Here is a 22,142-nt window from a genome sequence, read left to right on the forward strand (position 1 = left end):
ACAAATTGGTCGCACGTTTGTATTATCACGTGAGAAGTGAGCAGTGTTTAAGACACAAACATTTCCACCCCTTTAGAAATTATTCGTACATTTGTATTTTCACGTGAGAAGTGAGCAGTGTTGTTAGCCACTGTAAATGAAATCTGTGAATGTGTGAATGATAAATCTGCGATATCAGTATCCGTGACTGTTAGCTTGACTGCCACTGTTCTGCAAAATGGATCAACAAAGAGAGGCCGATTTCAAAACAACAGAGAGAGGAGCAAGATGCGTCGTTGACAAGAAATACATACAGTGGTCGCCGCTTAATAAAACCACTTCTGGACCGACGAAAAATGGCTTTAATAAGCGGCGGATTTATTAACCGGCGGTCCAGGAATACGTCATTTTCGAAAGAAAAAAAAATCTCTTTTGTTTACGTCACTCAGTCACTTTCTTTCGTCATTTACACTTGTTTGAATCTAAACAAAACTTCACGAAGGATGTTGAACTTTTGTTTTAATTATGTACATGTACGTGTACTTTGATCACTTCGGTACATCAATAATTTCACTGTCACCGTCACGAACCATTACTCGTCAGAGAAGAACGATTTTATGAGTGTTTGTTTGTTGGTCGTCTTCCACATCAGAACAAGATAATGTGAGTTTTAGTCACAAACTACGTGATTTTTCTGAGAAAACTGGCTTTAATAAGCGGCGGGTTGGTTTTATTAACCGGCTTTTTCTAATGCATAAGATATAGTGATAAATCCGGACCGTCTAAAATCGGCTTTTATAAGCGGCTGGCTCTATTAACCGCGGTTTTATTAAGCGGCGTCCACTGTATATATATTTAAAACAGAAGGATTTGGCAGGTGGAAAGCAAAGCTGGGAGTGTGAGAGAAGAAAGATGGGCGGTTGCAAGGCCAAGATCCATTTGTTTGAGACAATGGTGCAGAAGTAAGTCAATGAACACAACCATCTTCCTGAGTCACACAGAGAAGAAATTATGGCAGTGATCGAGGAGTTCACTGAGGCGCCGAGCTGAAGAAACGGAGGAACCGCCTCAAAGACTTCTTTCGACGGCATTGTCTGGCTTGCCACAGGGGGCAGCGACACAAATGACATCTGTGGCTCACGTGAGACGAGCAATTAGGCGAAACAGGTAAATACATAAATCTCTCTCTCTCTCTCTCTCTCTCTCTCTCTCTCTCTCTCTCTCTCTCTCTCTCTCTCTCTCTCTCTTTTATTCTCTCTCTCCAACTTTATCTCCCTCTCCTCTCTCTAAGGTATTTAAATGTTATTTTCATGCAAAAAGGTGCTCTCTATCTCTCTTTCTTACTCTCTCTAACTCTCTCTCTCTCTTTCAACTCTCTTTTATTTTCTTTATCTCTCTCTCTTTTATACTTACTCTCTCCAACTCTCTCTCTCTCTTTCAACTCTCTCTTTTATTTTCTTTATCTCTCTCTCTCTTTAATTCTTACTCTCTCCAACTCTCTCTCTCTCTTTCAACTCTCTCTTTTATTTTCGTTATCTCTCTCTCTCTCTCTCTCTCTCTCTCTCTCTTTCAACTCTCTCTCTTTCAACTCTCTCTCTCTCTCTCTCAACTCTCTCTCTTTTATTTTATTTATCTCTCTCTCTCTTTTATTCTTACTCTCTCCAACTCTCTCTCTCTCTCTCAACTCTCTCTCTTTTATTTTTTTTATCTCTCTCTCTCTCTTTTATTCTTACTCTCTCCAACTCTCTCTCTCTCTCTCTCTCTCTCTCTTTCAACTCTCTCTCTCTCTTTTATTTTCAGGCAAAAAGTTGGTGGTGCGCTACCGATTCCAAGGTCAAGAGCCGAGATCGAAATACCACATCGCTACTTTGAGACAACCCACGGAGAACAATTCCTTGCATTTGACAGTGCCGATGGAGCGGACAGAATGTTGTTGTTTGCAACCAGTGATGGACTGCGATATAAATTATGTCCTCCTCAAAGCACTGGTTCTGTGATGGTACCTTCAAAACAGCCCCAGAACAGTTCTTCCAGCTTTACACAATGCATGCCATGTACGACGGTTCAATCACTCCATGCGTCTTTGTACTTTTGCCGAACAAATGTCAGGTGACATACGTGAAAATGTTAGAAAAACTGAGTGAATTGCTTCCGAATGCCGAGGTGGAATCGGTAATGATCGACTTCGAGTTGGCAACGAAGAACGCTTTCAATCAAGTGTTCCCCGATTGTGCTGTGAAAGGATGTTTTTTTCATTTTGCGCAGAGTATCTATCGCAAGGTACAGTCGCTTGGCTATGCTACTGATTACATGGAGGACGAAGAGTTCTCTATATCTGTCCGCAAGTTGGCTGCCCTCGCATTTGTACCTACACCAGAACTTTCAGTGTGTTATGACCATCTTCAAGAAACCATCGCAGATGATCGATTTCAACAAGTGGCAGATTATCTCGAAGATACGTACATAGGTCGGCGGGTGGGAAGAAACGCAAGGAGACGAAACCCGCTGTTCCCATCTGAAATGTGGAACCAGTACGAAAGAACTGATGACGATATGCCAAGGACAAATAACCACTGTGAGGGATGGCACAGAAGATTCCAGTCAAACGTTGGAGCGCATCACCCCAACTTCTGGAAGTTCCTGGAAGTTCTCAGAAGAGAGGAAGCAGCTGGCCGAGCAGAGATTGCTCAACACATCGCTGGTCATCCTCCACCACCCAAAAGAAGGAAATACAAAGACTCTAACGAGCGCATTTTGCGGCTCGTTTGGTCATATGACAACAGAAACCTTGACACATACCTACTCGGAATTGCACACAATGTTTTCTTTTAGACGCTTCTAGATGTGAATGTAGCAGAGATTGCTCAACACGTCGCTCGTCATCCTCCGCCACACACAAGAAGGAAATACCAAGACTCTAACCAGCGCATTTCGCGGCATACAGTGTTTTCTTTTAGACTATTTTAGACTCTTTTAGATGTGTATGTATGTGAATGTACGTGTTTTAAACCAAAGCTGCTTAGTGCTTTTAGTTATGCGCTATAGAAATCTCCTTAATAAATAAATAAATAAATAAATTAAAAGTAGGAACCACACATGTGTAAGAATACACATTTTATTTATCCATTTTATCAAAAAATTAAGCATTAAGCATTAACAAAAAAATTAAAATAGAAATAATAATATATTTTATTATAACGGAAAAAGTCAAGGGGGGAAAGTGCCCCAGGGGGGAAAAGTCACGGGGGGAAAAAGTCTCAGGGGGAAAATGTCACGGGGGGAAAAAATCTGGGTGGAAGAATTCGGGGGGATAAAGTCAGGGGGGAAAAAATCCAGGGGGAAAGTGTCCTAGAATCAAGCGTATGGTCAGAATCAGAACGATGCAGTTGTTGGAATACAGTACGTATTAACAAAACAGTCTAAGTGTATGGTCAGAATGATGCAGTTGTTGGAATAGAGTACGTATTACCATAACAGTCTAAGCGTATGGTCGAATGATGCAGTTGTTGGAATAGAGTACGTATTAGGCCAAAAAGAAAAATATGTCTGTTTCCGGTAACATCGCCGAACAAAATAGGGTCGGTCGGGTTTTTTAAAAATTTTTTTAACTATTTTTTTTACTTAAAAAAAAAAATTTCTTACGTTTTGTTAACGTCTTTTTACGTTGTTTTTTTTAAACGCTTCCTTAGTTTACTTACAATTATTTAGCACATGTTTTTGACCTAGATTCATTGAAACTAAATAAAGTATACTTGACTTCATATTTGTTTTTTCTGTGTGGATGTCAGACTGAGCGAGTGTGTGTGTGTGTGTGTGTGTGTGTGTGTGTGTGAGAGAGAGATAGAGAGAGAGATTGTTTGTTTGTTTGTTTGCTTAACGCCCAGCCGACCACGAAGGGCCATATCAGGGCGGTGCTGCTTTGACATATAACGTGCGCCACACACAAGACAGAAGTCGCAGCACAGGCTTCATGTCTCACCCAGTCACATTATTCTGACACCGGACCAACCAGTCCTAGCACTAACCCCATAATGCCAGACGCCAGGCGGAGCAGCCACTAGATTGCCAATTTTAAAGTCTTAGGTATGACCACAGAATCAACAGTATCAACGAATTTGTACCTGTTATCAAAATTAAGGCATTACGCAGATTCTGACGCACTCAAAATGTTCTATTACGCCCACATAATGCCTCATATAAACTTCGCTTCGACACTTTGGGATAACTGCAGTGATGTTCATTTAAAAAGACTCAATTCCCTGCATCGCCGAGCTGCAAAACTTATTCTGTATGATTTGAATAGGTCCACGGATGATAAATTAAAGCTCCTGAATTTCCTCCCCTTGAAAGATCAGTTGACGTTAAACAAGGCTGTGTTCATCCAACAATTTGAAGAAATATAACCTCTACTTATAGCCTAACAATACCTTAAACTTCACGTTAATTTAACTACGTACGTATGTGTGCTCTTCATTTATTTGAAGTCTCGCATCGCATCTTGGCTGTCTGAGGAGCTATACCTTCATCAGACTACATTCAGCTTCGTTTTGATTATTTTCACGTTTTATTTGTTATAATTCTCGCATCGTAGTTCAGCTGTCCGAGTAGTTGTCACCCTCACGCCATTGCAATGTGCGAGAACCAAGCCTGGCCGCCTGTTGAACCTGTGGAAGCGACCGTCATTTCTCAGCAATGGGACAATAAAGACTTAGTAATTGAAATGAAAATGAAAATAATGATGTTATACTAATATGGGTTGTTAATTTGCTGTAATCATTATTATCTCATTTGTAATTGCAATGTGTGAAAAGCTGTTGAGTTGAACGTGCTAAGGTAAACATTCAAATAAATGCACGCTTATTTAAAAAAAAATAAAATAATTTTTTTTTAAAAAATGAACAAAATGAGAAAAAGAGCAAAATAAATGCAATGGTGACAGTTCTTCGCGTACAGAAATGTTCAGTGTGTCGGTGACCAAAACAAGGAATTCTTGTGAAACCTAGACATATTGCATAACACCAGCGGCGGAGCACGCAAGAATAATGGTTCGATATGAAGACTCGACAGAGTAAACCCTATCATTATCTCCAGAGCGCTTCCAGTAGAGGCTGCCCGCGCTCGTTCACTGATACAAAAAGGTACAATGCCGGGGTGAGGTCAACGGTCAATCCCAGCCCACCCCAGTCGCGAGACACTCAGCTGGTCGTGGGCTTTGCTTTGCTTAATCCGAATGTTGTACTCCGATGTAAGTAGACATAATGATAAAGAAAATTTGCTGATTCAAATCAGCAGGTTCCCAGACGTTCCTTCATGTAATTTTTAGGTGAATGGTCAAAGTGGTTTCTTGCACATACTCAGTCATCTTGCACAACAATGCAACACAAAGGAACTTAGTCGATAAATATCGACAGGGGGCCGACAAATGGTTTAAATGTGAAATGTGTGTATATGGGTGTGGGTCTCAAACAAACAAACAAACAAACCATGTGAACCCCAAAGTCATGCGCCCACACGAACACACACACACACACACACCCACGCGCGGGCGCTGTAGAACACACACATAATATAGTAAATACTTCAACACAGTGTGCGTATAATGTTGTATTTGTTTAGTTTCACTTTCAAAGAAACCACAAAAAAGAAATCAACATGAACAACTTCAGAGCTCTTACTTTGATTACAAACTGCATGATTTGGATAAAAGTTGATCGGTTTGATCTAATGCTGATTTCAGTTTTTTTCAGCGGCATAAGTCAGTGCTTCGTCTCGTATCGAAAACAAAAGCAGACGACAAATTTAGTCAGTTGGAGTTGTCTCCCGTACTCCTGTAGCATGCACTGATCTAAAAATAATCCACTATTCAGTTTAGATCAGTGCGCTGCACCGAGACGGTTCGGGAATTCCCAACAAAAGAAAAGATCCGCACAATATCGTCCCGGTCCCCGCGCGCACTGCTCGGCGCCACGGCCAATGACCGATTTCTGTGGCTTCACCACCGCGGCACTCCAAAAGTAGTAGTCCGCGTAATGCAAGCGTCCCACTGATCTAAAAATAAAACCAGTGCAATTTCCTCGGTCGGGCTTTGCCACAGAAACTCACGGTTTAGTTAAAATGTACAATGTATTTTCTGATTTGTGCGCAAAAGCTTTTTTTCTTTTTTCTTTTTTTTAACATAACAATGTTTAATGTCACTGTTTGTTTAAAAGAACATGGTCACATTTGTAAAAAAAATGTTACATTAGAAAATAAATAACATTTTGGTTCATGATTTTTCCTACACCTGTGCTGAAAATAAGAAATAAAAATGTTGGTATATAAATCACTCAAATACAGGTAAGTATGCATGGCTCGGTTTGAGTTTGTTGCGGTTGACCCTGCACAATTCGATCTCTGATGTTTTTGTTGAACAATTTTGTAATTCCCAACTTCCTGTGTTACACAAACTCAGTGATGACCAATTTTGCCTTCACGGATTTCACAACTTTCTACAGATGAACAACAATGTTGCCTTCACACCTCCCATAGGGTGACGGATGTCACAACTTTCTGTGTACACAAACTGATGACGACATAAGCGCATGCGCAAACGCCTGCCGACACCCATAAGCTTTCAGCTATACATACATGTGAGCCAACGCCAGCGTAGTACTAGGGCTCATGGCCCTAGAAAAACCGTCAAAGCGTATGGCTAGAACACTGCAGTTGGTTTAAACTGTTTTATTCAACGTTAGTGCATTATTTACAAAAAACGCATATTGGGTAAACAACAACAAGCATAATGCTGCAGTTGTTGGAATAGCGTACGTACAAACAAAACAGGCTAAGCGTATGGCTAGAACACTGCAGTTGTTGGACTAGCGTACGTACTAACAAAACAAAGCGTATGGCTAGAACAACGCAGTAGTTGGAATAGCGTACGTATTAACAAAACAGTCAAAGCGTATGGCTAGAACAACGCAGTAGTTGGAATAGCGTACGTATTAACAAAACAGTCAAAGCGTATGGCCAGAACAATGCAGTTGTTGGAATAGAGTACGTATTTACAAAACATGTGCCTAATTGGCCACTGCTTAAACTGAGGATGTTAAAGCTGAACTTATCGGATTATAATGTATCCTATGCGAACAGCTAAAGATTTGCTTATCAGGCGCTCATAGGATAGGGCGAATCGTAGACAGACAGACCAAGACAGACAGCTAGACAGTCCGACAGATAGAGAGAGAGAGAGACTGACAGAAAGAGACAGACAGACAGACAGAAAGACAGACAGACAGACAGACAGAAAGACAGACAGAGGCATCCAGAAACAGGGACAGAGACAGAGGATGATAACGTCGACGACGATGATGACGACGATGACAATGATGCTACTGCCACTACTTCACTCACTTTGGGTACGACGCAGTAGGACACATTGCCGTAGCGGGTGAGACGAACCACCCCTCCGTTCCGCACCTTGCTGCACACGTTCTCGCTGCGGTGACGTCTTTCGGCGTACACCGGGTTCTGCCACACAGGGGTGGTGCCGGGAGGGGGAGGGGGACGGGTAGAGAGGGCGGGGGCGGGGCGGGGGGTGTACGACTCCGGAGACAACTGGGCCAGGGCGCGGTGATAACCACTCAACTTCTGGCGTAGGGCGTCACCTGTGGAGGACAGCAACGTTTTACATCACCTGTGAATTTTAGCAACGTATTTCTTTTTCTGCTGTTTACATTTAGTCAAGTTTCGACTAAATGTTTTCACACAGAGGGGGAATCGAGATGAGGGTCGTGGTTTATGTGTGTGTGTGTGTGTGTGTGTGTGTGTGTGTGTGTGTGTGTGTGTGCGCGCGTGTGCGTGGGCGTGTGTGTGTGTGTGTGTGCGTGTGTGTGTGTGTGTGTGTGTGAGAGTACTGCAGTTCAGAGAACACTACCGGACCGATCTTCATGAAACTTTACATGAGAGTCCCTGAGTATGATATCCCCATACTTTTTTCTTTTTTTTATCAATACAGAATACACAGAATACAGAATCTTTAATTGCCCAAGGTTGGGAATTTGTGATGACATTGCGGTTAAGAAACATTTCAATCCAGCCAAATACATCAACACCCGCATCATTTATCCTAACTGATCAACAACATTAATTTAAAAACAACACAACATCGTGTCGCCATAAGCCGGTGTAACACGAGAAATTTACTCCCACGAGATTTTTACTCCGGAGTAAACATTTCGTACGAAAAAGTTACTCCCTTTACGAAAAAAACACTCCCCCATTCCACGAGAAAATTACTCCCCAAGACAGGTGAGTTCCGAGTAAACATTTCGTATAAAAATGTTACTCCCCTGACGAATAAATAACGAATAAATTACTTCACCCCAACACGAGCAATTTAACTTCCCATGCCAGGTGTACGAAATTTTTACTCCCTTGTCCCCTGTTAGTCTTGGTGGTGGAAGGGGTGGAAGGAGGGTAGCGCGACATTCGTTTGCGCGAGATCACTTATTGGCATTATCCCTTCGCCCGCATCCCATTTTCGCGAACGAGATTTTTACTGGAAGTAAAAAAAAATGGGGAGTAAAAATTTCGTGGAGGGAGTATTTTTTTCGTGCCTTGGGGAGTTCTTTTCTCGTACGAAAGGTGTACTCGGAGTAAGAATTTCGTACGAAATATTTACTCCGGAGTAAATTTTTCGTGGAGTAAAAATTTCGTGTTACACCGGCGCCATCTTTATGATAAATGTCTTTGATGACGTTATATCCGTCTTTTGTGAAAGTTGAGGCAGGACTGTCACGCTCTCATTTTTCAACCGAATTGGTTGAAATTTTGGTCAAGTAATCTTCGACGAAGCCCGGACTTTGGTATTGCATTTCAGCACGGAGGCTTAACAATTAATTAATGAGTTTGCTCATTAAAGTTGTCATTAAAATCGATTTTTCGCAAACAGATTTAAAATTGATTGCATCGTATTCTTGATCAAATTCTGAATCTACAAATATATACATATGTCCTGTTTACTCTGAAAATGTGATCACAGTTAACGAAAATAGATTAATTAGTTCTACGATTAAAATGTAAGAAATCTATCCAAAAATGAGTTTATTTTATTTTTTATCATTTCCTGATTCCAAAAACATATAGATATGATATGTTGTATTCAAAACAAGCTCAGAAAGTTAACAAGAATATAGAAAAGCGCGCTTTCCTGCTTAGCGCAATCCGCTACCGCGCTATTTTGGCTTGTCAATTTCACTTCGTTTTGCACGTGAAAAGTGAGCGATTTCATTGTCGCGGGGATTGACGAAGCTGTATTGTCTTGGTGAAAAAATGCAGTGCGTTCAGTTTCATTCCGTGAGTTCGACAGCTTGTCTAAATGTAGTAATTTCGCCCTACGCGACTTGTTTTTTCTTCGTGTTTGTTCAACATTTTTAATCACGTTTTTTTTATACAAAACACCAACATACAGATATCAGAAGATCTGTTATAACAAGAAAACTACACTTATATGTAATTAATAATCTAAGATAACAATTAAGACAAAAAACTTATATATTGACAACAACAACAACAACAACAACAACAACAACAACAACAACAACAACAACAACAACAACAACAACAACAACAAATTCACGACAGTCGTCTATGCTAACATAAACAAGCTGCACACCAATACATTATCAAAACAAAGATACATAAAAACTCCAGCTTTGTCTTAAAGTTTGTTCTTTGTCTGCATGACAATCTGGATTTATATCTTACAATTCAATTGCATATCTTCGTTTCAAGACAGCTTCAAACGCCGCCATCGGTAGTAAACAATTTAGCATTTTACAGCGACAAATGTACTGTACGGCGTATACAATTATGAAATCAAAAATTGAATCAGTACAAACAAACATTTTAATCCCAAATAATAGTTAGTTAGTTGTTGCTTTTTGGGTCCAGCGTACCATATAGGCCAAATCAAGACCCCTCCCAAATAATACTAATTCTTCTGATAAATGATCAGTTGAGACGAACTCGCAATTCAAATTTAACCCACTCTGAAGCTCTTGCCAAAAATGTTCAACGTGCTAACATCGCCAAAATATATGTTCAATACTATCTTTAGCGTATGAACAAAAGAAACTATTTTCAAATTCCAAAACTGTCATAACCTTCGATATAACATTTGTTCCCAAATTGTATAAATTATTATAATCTGCAACCATTTCAATTTCAATACTTTTATCTTATGTATTTATATCATAATCAAATTTCTCAGATAATTTTTTACACCCATTTGGTACAAAATGTACAATGTTCATCATATTATATAAATGTTTTACACCTTTTTCTTCTGAACATATTATTTGGCATGGTCGAGACATGTTTTTTTTAAATTGTGTTTGCCAATAACATTTTCTTCTTCTTCTTCTTCTTCTTCTTCTTCTGCAGGTTAGACATGCCAGGAAGGGGGCCCTAAGTCGGGCATGTTCCTATGTTGAGTTATCCCCCTCTTCATGCTCTGCTAAGAAAAGTCATTACTGCTTCATGCTGACTTCAATGCAAGGAACAGACTGGGTATACTGGACAAACTTTAGGTCGCTTCTGGTTAGATAACCAAGAGTTCACTCCTTTTTTGTTTTCCGATATACTTAACTTTATCACGGATATAGCAAAAAGGATTTCGGACTAGAAAAAACACACACATAGAAACAGACAAAATTGGTCTTCCCAGCAAAAAAACCCAGACATTTGGCCAGTTAGCAAATCTTTCGCTTACCTGTCAGAATATTCCCTTCGTAGAAAAGGGCCACACACGCGACCAAAGCCAGCATCGCCAGTACCAGGAAAAACCTGCCCCCTAGTCGCCGCACCATCCTCCTGAAAAACAGATGAACACAGTATAAACATCAGGTGCTGCAGTCTCATGGAAATTCATATGGAAAGGAAAACCTCCTTCGTCTCCCAGAATGGTCTGACGTTGTCACAAAGTGCGAACGGCAAGAAGATGAACCAATTCTGATCTGAAATTCTGTGTTGACATTTTTTTCTTATCTATTTTTATAATCTGTTCTTTTTTCTTTCTTTTTGTTTTTGTTTTTTGTTAGTGACAAGTTATGGCATTCCGTTTGTCAAATAATTATTTGGATACTTTTTCATGTTTTTTTCACCAGTTTTAGCTAAATAATCATTATTTAGAAGCTCATGTGCTAAATAAGTAATTGTTTATAAACAATGTAAAACAATTCTAAATATTTTTTTGCTTACGTAAACCATTCATTATTTACCTAAACAATTCATTGTTTACGTAAATAATTCATTGTTTACGTAAATAATGATTTATTTACGTAAACAATATATTATTTAGACTTATATTACATTCTTTATAAAGAATTAGCAATGTTGCTAAATAAATCATTATTTACGTAAACAATGAATTATTTACGTAAACAATGAATTGTTTAGGGAAAGCAGTTTTCATTATTTAGGGGAATCAAGAATTGACTTCTAAGCTTCATTTGTTTTCTTTGTGTATATACTATAATTCAATACAAGGTATCTCCAAACATTATTTATCAGAACATGTTCGTAAATTTGTTTATTTTACAAGCTGAAATTGCCGTACAAAAAGAACTGAATGCGAAAACAAACAAAAGGTCAAGGTCATAACCGGGAGTGTTTAGTGTTTGCATTCTCTCCCTTGAAGTTGTTGAAAAAAAGTTTTCCGTCCTAAGTTTTCTGTTCTGTCTCAACAAAAACTTTCTCTTTCCATTTCTCTTACTGCATGATTACACTTTTTTTTTTATCTGTAGGTTACACAACACAACACAACTTGGTATGAGCTCTGACGCGATGACGTCACACAGTCGTGTGCAGAGTTGTCCGGCCTTGCCTCTGGCATTCCGGCGGAACTCGCGAGAAGGCAACACGCGAAATCTGCACTCTGAATCTTCCGCATTTATCGACATGGTCTCTAGTTGTAGTGTTAAACATTGCCATAACAGACAAGATAGAGATAGGACAAAATAATATCCAAACAACAGCTATTTTAAGATAAGAGTGTGTGGAGAGACCTTGTATTCAATTATAGTAATCACTGAAAGACATAAAACTTAGTTCAGAAGCGAATCCTAGAAACCCCTAAATAATGGAAAATGTGTTGGCTAAACAATTCATTGTTTACGTAAATAATTCATTGTTTACGTAAATAATGATTTATTTAGCAACATTGCTGATTCTTTATAAACAATGTAATATAAGTCTAAATAATATATTGTTTACGTAAATAAATCATTATTTACGTAAACAATGAATTATTTACGTAAACAATGAATTGTTTAGGTAAATAATGAATTGTTTACGTAAACAAAAAAATATTTAGAATTGTTTTACATTGTTTATAAACAATTACTTATTAAGCACATGAGCTTCTAAATAATGATTATTTAGCTAAAACTGGTGAAAAAAACATGAAAAAGTATCCAAATAATTATTTGACAAACGGAATGCCATAACAAGTCACAAACACCTGCGGGATCAGCAATGGTTGTTGCAGACGAATCATCAGTTCGCAAATTGCTTGCACATGAACTGACAGAAATCCCTGGACACTGAAAAAAACCAACTCACATTCTGTTTTAAGATGAACTAACAATGTGTGTTTGAACTGTCAGGAAGGATAAACACGCTTATTGCAAGAAACTGTTCACATAGCAGAGGGCACTCGGCCGGCCAAGTCCCACAGTGGCAAGAACTTGTGCGACAGCCATCCAGTGGTACTTGGAAACTTTGAGGATCCAAAGGGTGTACGTTTCGTGTCATGGCGTTAGCCCGAAGCCACGCCCAGGAATTACGACACGAGGGAGAAAAACACCTTGTTGAGAGGCTACACGCCGTATAAAAAGCCACAGCGTGTTTTACAGTCATAACACGAAAGCTACAGTCCTCATAACACGAAGAGGGGTAGGAGGTCTAGAAATATCACATCTTTCAAATATTAAACAAACAAAGCCTTGTGTTTTCTAACTACATAACTTTGAATTGATCTATTTCCGTCAGTTTTACACGCAGAGCCACCAAAATCACAAGGTGCACTAAGCATAAGCTAGTCCACGTCTCTACCACACGAAGTGTGTGTTTGGGTGCATATCAGATAATAAAACAGCAAGTATTGGTTTCTGACAGCAACATTTTTCAAATAGTCTTTAAGTACAAGCACTGTGAGCTGTACTTTCACTAATTTAAATTACTTTAATGCAGCAACAAGAGGAATATAATTATGAGGTACATGTTGGACACCAAATTTAGTTACATCATGCATTTTGGAAAGCTGTTTGAGAGATATTTCTAGACCTACCACCCTTCTTCGTGTTATGAGGACCGTAGCTTTTGTCTTATGACTGCAAAACACGCTGTGGCTATTTATCCTGCGTGGGCTAGTCGACAAAGATTTCTGAGCCTTGAAGAGTTTGTTTATCTGTGCAAACTCAAGGGAGTAAAAGATGCTGTTTTGGATTCAATACATTAGTCACATGTGCCAAGTAGCCGACATTTTCCGGGGGGCGTCATTCACATGCCTCAACAGAAGAGAATAATTATACAACTTGTCTTAATTTTCATGTAGTATTCTTCACTGTATGAAAAGTTATGGACTATAATCATAATAAAGCGCACAAAACAAGGACAGACAGACGAACGGACAGAAAAATCGAATCCAGAATGCCTTTTCTCTGTTTATTCGAGGGTGGAGGTCGCAAATGCATGCAATAGGTATGGACATAAACAAACAACAAGTCGCGTAAGGCGAAAATACAACATTTAGTCAAGTAGCTGTCGAACTCACAGAATGAAACTGAACGCAATGCAACGCAGCAAGACCGTATACTCGTAGCATCGTCAGTCCACCGCGCACGGCAAAGGCAGTGAAATTGACAGGAAGAGCGGGGTAGTACTTGCGCTGAGAAGGATAGCACGCTTTTCTGTACCTCTCTTTGTTTTAACTTTCTGAGCGTGTTTTTAATCCAAACATATCATATCTATATGTTTTTGGAATCAGGAACCGACAAGGAATAAGATGAAAGTGTTTTTAAATTGATTTCAAAAATTTAATTTTGATAATAATTTTTATATTTTTAATTTTCAGAGCTTTTTTTTAATCCGAATATAACATATTTATATGTTTTTGGAATCAGCAAATGATGGAGAATAAGATGAACGTAAATTTGGATCGTTTTAGAAAAAAATTATTTTTTTTACAATTTTCAGATTTTTAATGACCAAACTCACTCATTAATTTTTAAGCCACCAAGCTGAAATGCAATACCGAAGTCCGGGCTTCGTCGAAGACTACTTGACCAAAATGTCAACCAATTTGGTTGAAAAATGAGAGCGTGACAGTGCCGCCTCAACTTTCACGAAAAGCCGGATATGACGTCATCAAAGACATTAATCAAAAAAAGGAAAAAAACGTTCGGGGATATCATACCCAGGAACTCGCATGTCAAATTTCATAAAGATCGGTCCAGTAGTTTGGTCTGAATCGCTCTACACGCACGCACACACGCACGCACACACATACACCACGACCCTCGTTTCGATTCCCCCTCGATGTTAAAACATTTAGTCAAAACTTGACTAAATGTAAAAAGGTGCTGTGCGCTGCGAGGTTGCTTTTCGTCGGTTTCTGACACGTGCCTACAGTTCAAACGTGTACAGGGCCATAGCCATGCAGACGGGAAAATGTCGACATTTAGTCTAGTGCGTTTCCCAAGCAGTAGACAGTGAAATTCCGGATTTGCATCCAGACTGCTGACTTGTGTTATTGCCTTGAGAGGAGAAGTTAATGAGGAAAAGGAGCTGCAACTTTCCGTGAAAATGAAAATATTTTGTTCGTTGTAGTTTGACATGAACAGGCAGTAAACTTCCCTTTTTTGGCACAAAAGATGCGTTGTTCCTATGCTTGCAGAACCTCAGTGGTAACAATTGTCAGGCATGTAGAAACCAAAATAAAGATTATAGCCTTGTAACATCTTAAACTGCACTAAAGAGGCACTGTTTAGGTTGAGGACACGTGTTTTGGGGGTCGGGAAATGCCATTTGCTGTGTGTGCCGAGCTAAAACAAAAAGCGCAGATAATACTACATACATGTATAAGATGTTTGATGGGTTGTTGACAGACCAGCTTTTTTGTCGGTCCGAGGGGGAGCATATCGTCTTTTGTTTCATATTTATTGACCAAGGCCGAAGGCCGCGGTCAATAAATATGAAACAAAAGTCGATATGCCCCCCGAGGACCGACAAAAAAGCTGGTCTGACAACAAACATCCAAACATCGTTTTTGTCATCATTTTGGTAGTGAGAAAATAAGTGCACAATCAACACAGGGAGATATGCTTTGAAACACGAGTTCCGTTTTGATAACCACACGAGTTCCGTTTTGATAATCACTGGCAATCAAAGCTGGCGTGTGAAAGCAACTTTCTGTGTTTTTGAGTTCATAAAATATTGGGATGAATATGTCAGGTTTGAGGATGCACAGTTCTGTTGGTTCATATCAGTATTCCACCCCCTTGGATTTCAGTTGTAAATATTAAGCTTAGTGATCGAATGTGGAAGCTACGTTGGGTCAAAGGTCACAGAAGATTTGCGTCGTGCAGCGAAGAAAAGAATCGCGATCTTGTTTTCGACTCAGTGCCTCTTTGTTTTTCATTGGACCTGTCATTCTGCTTGCTCGGCTTTGTTAGATGTTTGCATGTCTTGTTGCTATTTTCTTTGCTTTTATTATTATTTCTTATATGCGCTTCGTTTATCGATTAAAAATCTTGTGCACGGGTCAAAATGTGTGTGTCAGGGGTCAATTGGTTTGACTTGAACTTGACGTTCGTGTTTCTTCGAACGTCTGTGTATCGAAACACAGATACACGCACTCCATGACTTTGTAAGATGACAAAACATATCGGTAGGTTTCATTTGTTTATGATGAATTTATGACCTTTCGTGAAGTAGTTTTGTTTTTTGTTTACTTTTGCCAGTTTGCCAGTTCGTTTGTAGAACTTTGCAAAGCAGTGTCGTGTCGTCTGTTTGGGTCTGGGGAAACGCCAATGAAAAGAGCCGAAGAATCCCCGAGCGTTTCTATTGGGTTTGCTTTTGATTATCCATGTATAACCTGCTTCCTGCAACTATGGTAACCGAGGATTGATTGCCTGGGGAACATGAGATTTATTTCCCAGGTGCTTGTGAATGAAAACTCGTGAAAATGATGACAATAGTCTTTATTTATCCATAAAGTCAATACCAGACTCGTTGAACATAAAACTCTGCAACGGCTGCACAACAACATTATCTTTTTCTGCTAAATTCAAAAATTCACCGTTCATGCTTTAGAAAACGCACTATACCATGTTGCATGGTTTCCGTCTGCCCTTTCTCCGCTTCTGGTTTGGAGATCACGTGATAGCAACAACCTGGGTCAAAAGGAAAATGCTTGCTCCAGAAAGCCAGCTGCAGCCAGTTTACAGACGTATTAAGCATATTCCAGTAGTGTTCCAGTAGTGTTGTGAAGAAAACTGTTAAAAAACGCTTTAAAAACTTCAACTTGAGCTGAGCAAATGAAAATGCGCCGTTTTGGACCGCTCATAAGTTCCACGCGCTCTCTTACGAGATACTTTATTAGTTTTTTTTAAATTTATTTATTTTATTGATCTACTTTATTTATTCTTTATTTATGTTTCGATTGTATGCATGTATTTATCCTTCTTTATTTGGTGTTTAACGTCGTTTTCAACCACGAAGGTTATATCGCGACGGGGAAAAGGGGGGAGATGGGATAGAGCCACTTGTTAATTGTTTCTTGTTCACAAAAGCACTAATCAAAAAATTGCTCCAGGGGCTTGCAACGTAGTACAATATGTGAACAGCTCAGATCATGGGTAATGTTAACACCTTCACATTTAAATGCTTATTTTATAGCCATCCATTGAATTGAGAAGAAAACAAAGCATACTAAACTGCTAAGCATGAATCAAACAATAAGAAAATAAAAAGAACCAACAGCATCGTTTTTTTATGTGTGGGTAGTAAACACGTTTTATTTACAAAACACGGCGGAAAATGGCGACACATTTGTTGCACAGCGTCAGGTCACTTTCTTCAACCAAGGCCAGTGCTTTCATACATGACAAAGGAAAGCAAATATATGGCCTGAATAATAAAGTTATAGTGTTCCTTTGCGTGTCTGAGTGATAAACTGTTTTAACCAACTATCTTCTGAAACGTAATTGCACTCAGCAGATTTGTCTTCCGCTCATAACTTTCGTGTCACACGGTCTTTGCGACAAACAGATAGATCGCATTCTCGCAGAAAATCATTGACAACACAGACCAGTCATTTTTAGCATTGCATTTGGGAAGGGCTACTATTATAGTGTGTTTTAAGAAAGAAAAACATTATAGTATCGGCAGAACACGACCAAATGAGTTTTTGTGTCACAACGTTATGGGCGTGAGATTTGTTAAACTTTTTGTTCTCACACTGTTGCAAAATCATTGACAACACAGACAAGTCAGTTTTAGCATAGACATTGGGAAGGGCTACTATTATAGTGTGTTTTAGGAAAGAAAAACATTATAGTATCGGCAGAACACGACCAAATAAGTTGCGTTATGGGCGTGAGATTGTTTTTTTTCACACTGCAGATCATAATATACTGAGTGGATCTTTATGAAATTTGATATGGATATTTTTGATTGGATTTTCTCATAGAAGGTTTTTTCCGTTTATTGATAGGACAGTTTGATGACGTCATATTTTAAATAATAAATAATAATGGTGATTTCTATAGCGCTTTCGAACACACAAAGCGCTTTACAAAAGCAATAACAACATCATTACCAGAATGACGCCATTGACGGAATAGAACACAATCATAAACACTTTACAACAAAAACCAAAAACAAAACATAAATGTTACAAAAATCCAGAGGCTCTTACAGGAACGAACTCTCAGTATACACAACAATTATGATGCACACACACACACACACACACCCACACATGTCCACACACACACGCACACACACACACACACACACACACACACACACACACCCACACATGTCCACACACACACACACACACACACACACACACACACACACACACACACACACACACACACACAGTAAACATTGTTCATCCGAAAGTGCACATTTACAGGGTCGCGACAACTACATCATCATAGAATGCTTCTCTGAAGAGGTGAGTCTTGAGATTTGCTTTGAAAGAAGGCAGAGATGGACTGAGACGTAGAGACAAAGGGAGTTTGTTCCAGATATGATCAGCTGCGATCATCGTTTATCGTTTGCCAAAAGGTCGAGGCAGCACTTTCACAGTTACAGTTTTTCATCAATTTGATCGAATTTCTTATCACACAATCTCAGATCTTGGCCGGATTATGGGATTGCATTTCAGCTTGGTCACTTAAAGTTTTGTTATTGAAATGTTTGTTCGAAATATGTCATTTATTTACATTTTTAAAAACTAATATTTGAAACAGAAAATTTATATTGGTGTATTCCCTATTGCGTCCTGTATCTAAAACTATATAGTTTTGTTGTTTTGTATTGATAATTATGCTTAAAAATGAAGAAAACCGATAAATAACCACTATCTTTATTTATGAAAAAAGACACTTAAAAACAACTTCTATCTATTCCTTATCATTTTCTGATTCCAAATATATATAGTTTCATGGTGTTTGACGTTGAAAATATGCTCAAACTTAACAAACTCGGATCGTTGAATGGAAATTATACTTCCAAGCTCCAAAAGCACGTCATTTCAAGTGTGGAACACGCTCATGACGTCATACTGAAAGGTGATGAATTATGGCTTCACCTTGCGATGTTTCATTTCAAACATGGTAACATTTTTAAAGGGGTTTCTTTCTCAGATTTGTGTTTGCCCTCTGTCTGTCTCTCTATGTCTCCGTCTGTCTGACTGATTCAATTAAATGTGTAATTACTTAGTTTTGCAAAAGTCAAACTAAGTATGATATACCTAATTGATTCAGGTCTCTAAATTCTTATTGTAAAATTGTGAGTTTTATTCAAAACAAATTTAATTGGTGTTTTAAACTCAATAATGGGGCATGCTGTGATGAGTAGAAGAATGTGTGTTTACGAGCAGAAAAAGCCCATCAAAGTCAAGAATCGTGTTTTTCTTTTTCTATTTTCACCTTGTAGCTTCATACAGACACTAAGCAACAGTGTAGTACCACTTCCAGTGCAATATCTTGTACTTTAATTTTGACCATCTGTGTAACACTTTATTGACCCATGATCTGAGCTGTTCACATATATTACCTTACTGGGAGAATGCAAGTTTCCAGTACAAAGGACTTAACATTTCTTACATACTGCTTGACTAAAATCTTTACAAACATTGACTATATTCTATACAAGAAACAATCAACAATGGTAAAAGGAGAAACAGAATCCGTTTTAGTCGCCTCTTACGACATGCTGGGGAGCATCGGGTAACCCGCGGGGGGTATGTATTTATCCATCGTCACCAGTCATTCACCCATTAATCAATTCTTTCATTTTTCATTCTTGCTCTGCACAAATGGCTGTTGATCTTCAGGCATTGTGTCAAAACTGAATAATGCTCTTATACCATAATTATGGAAGCCCCGACAGATCTGCGATCGTTCACATGATGACCTACACCTTTAAAAGAAAATAAATTGTTTAAAAAGCGACAATCACATAACGGTTATCAATAAGACAGAGTGTTCCCAGCTGTAAAAAGATCAAGGTGGCCACGGGTTAAATACAGTTCAGCTGTCTTTGAAAGCCGTTCACCTGCCGCCACATCAATCAGCATGTCAATAAGACAAAAAAAAGGACATAAAAAAAAGAAAATATATATAAGAAGAGAGTGTGATGGGGGAGGTTGTGGCGGTAGTGGTGGGGGTCGGGGGTGGGGGTGGGGGGTCAGGGCGTGGTTGCCATTTCAAGATGTAGGCAGTCACACACAGGACTATACTCGCGAGCCCTTCATCAGGGGCGGACGAGGGGGGGGGGTGTTACTGGGGTTTCCGGAACCTCCCCCCCCCCCCCCAGCCAAAAAAAAAATAAAACATTTGTATTTATTTGGGTTGAGTTTCAATTTTTGGGGTATTAATCAGTGACAAAATCTGCTGCCTGAAACTGGTAATGATCATCCTTAGAATGCACCAGATTGCACCATTTCGCATCCTTTTTTTCACAATTTTCCGGGGGGACATGCCCCCGGACCCCCCTAGCAAGCTAGGCGCTTCGCGCCGTCGGCTCGGCGCTTCGCGCCTTCACACCCATATCTTCACAATATACTTTTGGAAACCCCCCCACATAAAATGAACTGATCCGCCCCTGTTCATATTATATTGTTATTTGTGGCGGTGATAACTGAATATAAACACGCCGCGCACATTGAGAGACACAGAGACAGAGACAGAGACAGAGACAAAGACAAAGGCAGACAAACAGACAGACAGACAGAAACAGACAGACAGAAAGAAACAGACAGACAGAGGCAGAGAGAGAATACGAATAGCGACAGGTAGAGAGAGACAGGTAGAAAGAGACCGGATTGGCAAGACAGACATTTAAACTGTTTTGGGGATGGCAGGAAGAACATAGGACAAATAGGCTGAGGAATTGGGAGGGGGGAGGAAAAGAAAGAAAAGGCGGCGGCGGAGCTCATGTCCCTCTCTCTCTCTCTCCCTCTTAAAATACACACACCCACACACACACCCACACCCACACACCCACACACACACCCACACCCACACACCCACCCACACCCACCCACACACCCACACCCACCCACACCCACACACACACACACACACACACACACCATGCAGTATAATCTTTGCACACACACACTAAAACAACACTCGAGGGGGAAAAACTTCGTGCGTGTCTAGCCCCTTGCTGTCGGTAACATAGCATCAACTCGAGGCAGCTGCGGGCCACATTTTCCCCAATCCGCCCACCTTGTTCCCGTCAGGTAATGGCAGCAAAATGCTGATTTGAATTGCAAACCGTGTTTAGCTCGTTACGAAGTCAATTTTCTTCAAAGAACTTTCCCAGACACACGAGTGCAAACCAACATACAAATGAGCATTTTGGTGTGAGGACGTGGAGGTGTGGTGAGGGGGGTGTGTGGGGTGGGGGCTGGGTTGGTTTTTTTGGGGGGGAGTTTAGGGTGGGGGCTGGGAATGGGTGTCGAGTTTGGGTTGGACTGAGACAAGAGAGATCGGTTGAAGATTTGTGTGAGTGCTTTAGAGGGTAAGTGAAAGAGCCATGAGGTTATAGGAGAGGACAAAGGGACCAGAAGACATAGAAGTGTTGTTGTTGATGCGTTTAAATGTATGTTAGTTTGTTTTGTCATTGGTTTTTTGTGCAGGTCAGTGGACCAAGAACAAGTCCTTTCTTTGTTTCTCAGTAGCTATTGTTGGCCAGTCTCTGAATACTATGTGCAGCGTACGTCAACATACGAGGCCGCATCTGCCAGGTTTTTTGTTTTGAACGTGAACACACAGACAGACAGACAGACAAACACACACACACACACACACACACACACACACACACACACACACACACACACACACACACACTTCTATATGCAAGTCTGAAAGTGAGAGGCAGAGAGAGAGAGATAGACAGATAGATACAGACAGACAGACAGACAGCCAGCCAGACAAACAGTCAGAGAGACAGACAGACAGGCAAACAGACAGACAGACAGGCAGACAGACAGAGAGACAGACACGCAGACTGGGGGCGGGGAGAGATAGAACAAGTCGCGTAATACGGCGTCTACGAGCTAATCCGTCAAAATCCGTGCACAGGGTTGAAACGGGTGTGCACTGGGCACACTATACACCTGTGGAAAAGAGGGATATGGAGACGTGCTTTTCTTGTTGCCATTAACACTGGAGTGGCGACAGCCCTATGTGATGGGGCTTATTGACGGGCCGCCCGAGCGGCTCGTCTTTGGCGTCGGGTAAGTAGCTTGCAGGTGGAGAAATTTTTGTTCATGGGCGATTTCTGTGACGTATGTACCACGTGACAGGAAGTCGCCGTTGGTCTCGGCAAAGAAACTACAATGCAGTGTGTGGTCTCGGTGAGACTGAAAG

The 22,142-nt window shown here is 40.0% G+C and overlaps 1 protein-coding gene across 3 annotated transcripts in view; it reads right to left on the reverse strand.

The window, feature by feature from the left end:
* The window catches only part of LOC138960293 (uncharacterized), a 90,286-nt gene that overhangs the window by 37,208 nt on the left and 30,936 nt on the right, over nucleotides 1-22,142 (reverse strand). Inside the window, exons 1-3 of one of the 3 annotated variants that reach the window (XM_070332130.1) lie at nucleotides 12,482-12,926; nucleotides 10,733-10,833; nucleotides 7,372-7,625 (exon numbers count right to left, since the gene is read on the reverse strand). In XM_070332130.1, the coding sequence (XP_070188231.1) occupies nucleotides 7,372-7,625; nucleotides 10,733-10,829 (351 nt within the window). In that variant the 5' untranslated portion in view covers nucleotides 10,830-10,833; nucleotides 12,482-12,926. Of the gene's footprint in view, nucleotides 1-7,371; nucleotides 7,626-10,732; nucleotides 10,834-12,481; nucleotides 12,927-22,142 lie in introns of those variants that run through there. The other 2 variants (XM_070332128.1, XM_070332129.1) reach the window with 2 other exon arrangements.

This window comes from Littorina saxatilis, linkage group LG2 (assembly GCF_037325665.1).
Source record: "Littorina saxatilis isolate snail1 linkage group LG2, US_GU_Lsax_2.0, whole genome shotgun sequence".
Taxonomy (NCBI): domain Eukaryota; kingdom Metazoa; phylum Mollusca; class Gastropoda; order Littorinimorpha; family Littorinidae; genus Littorina; species Littorina saxatilis.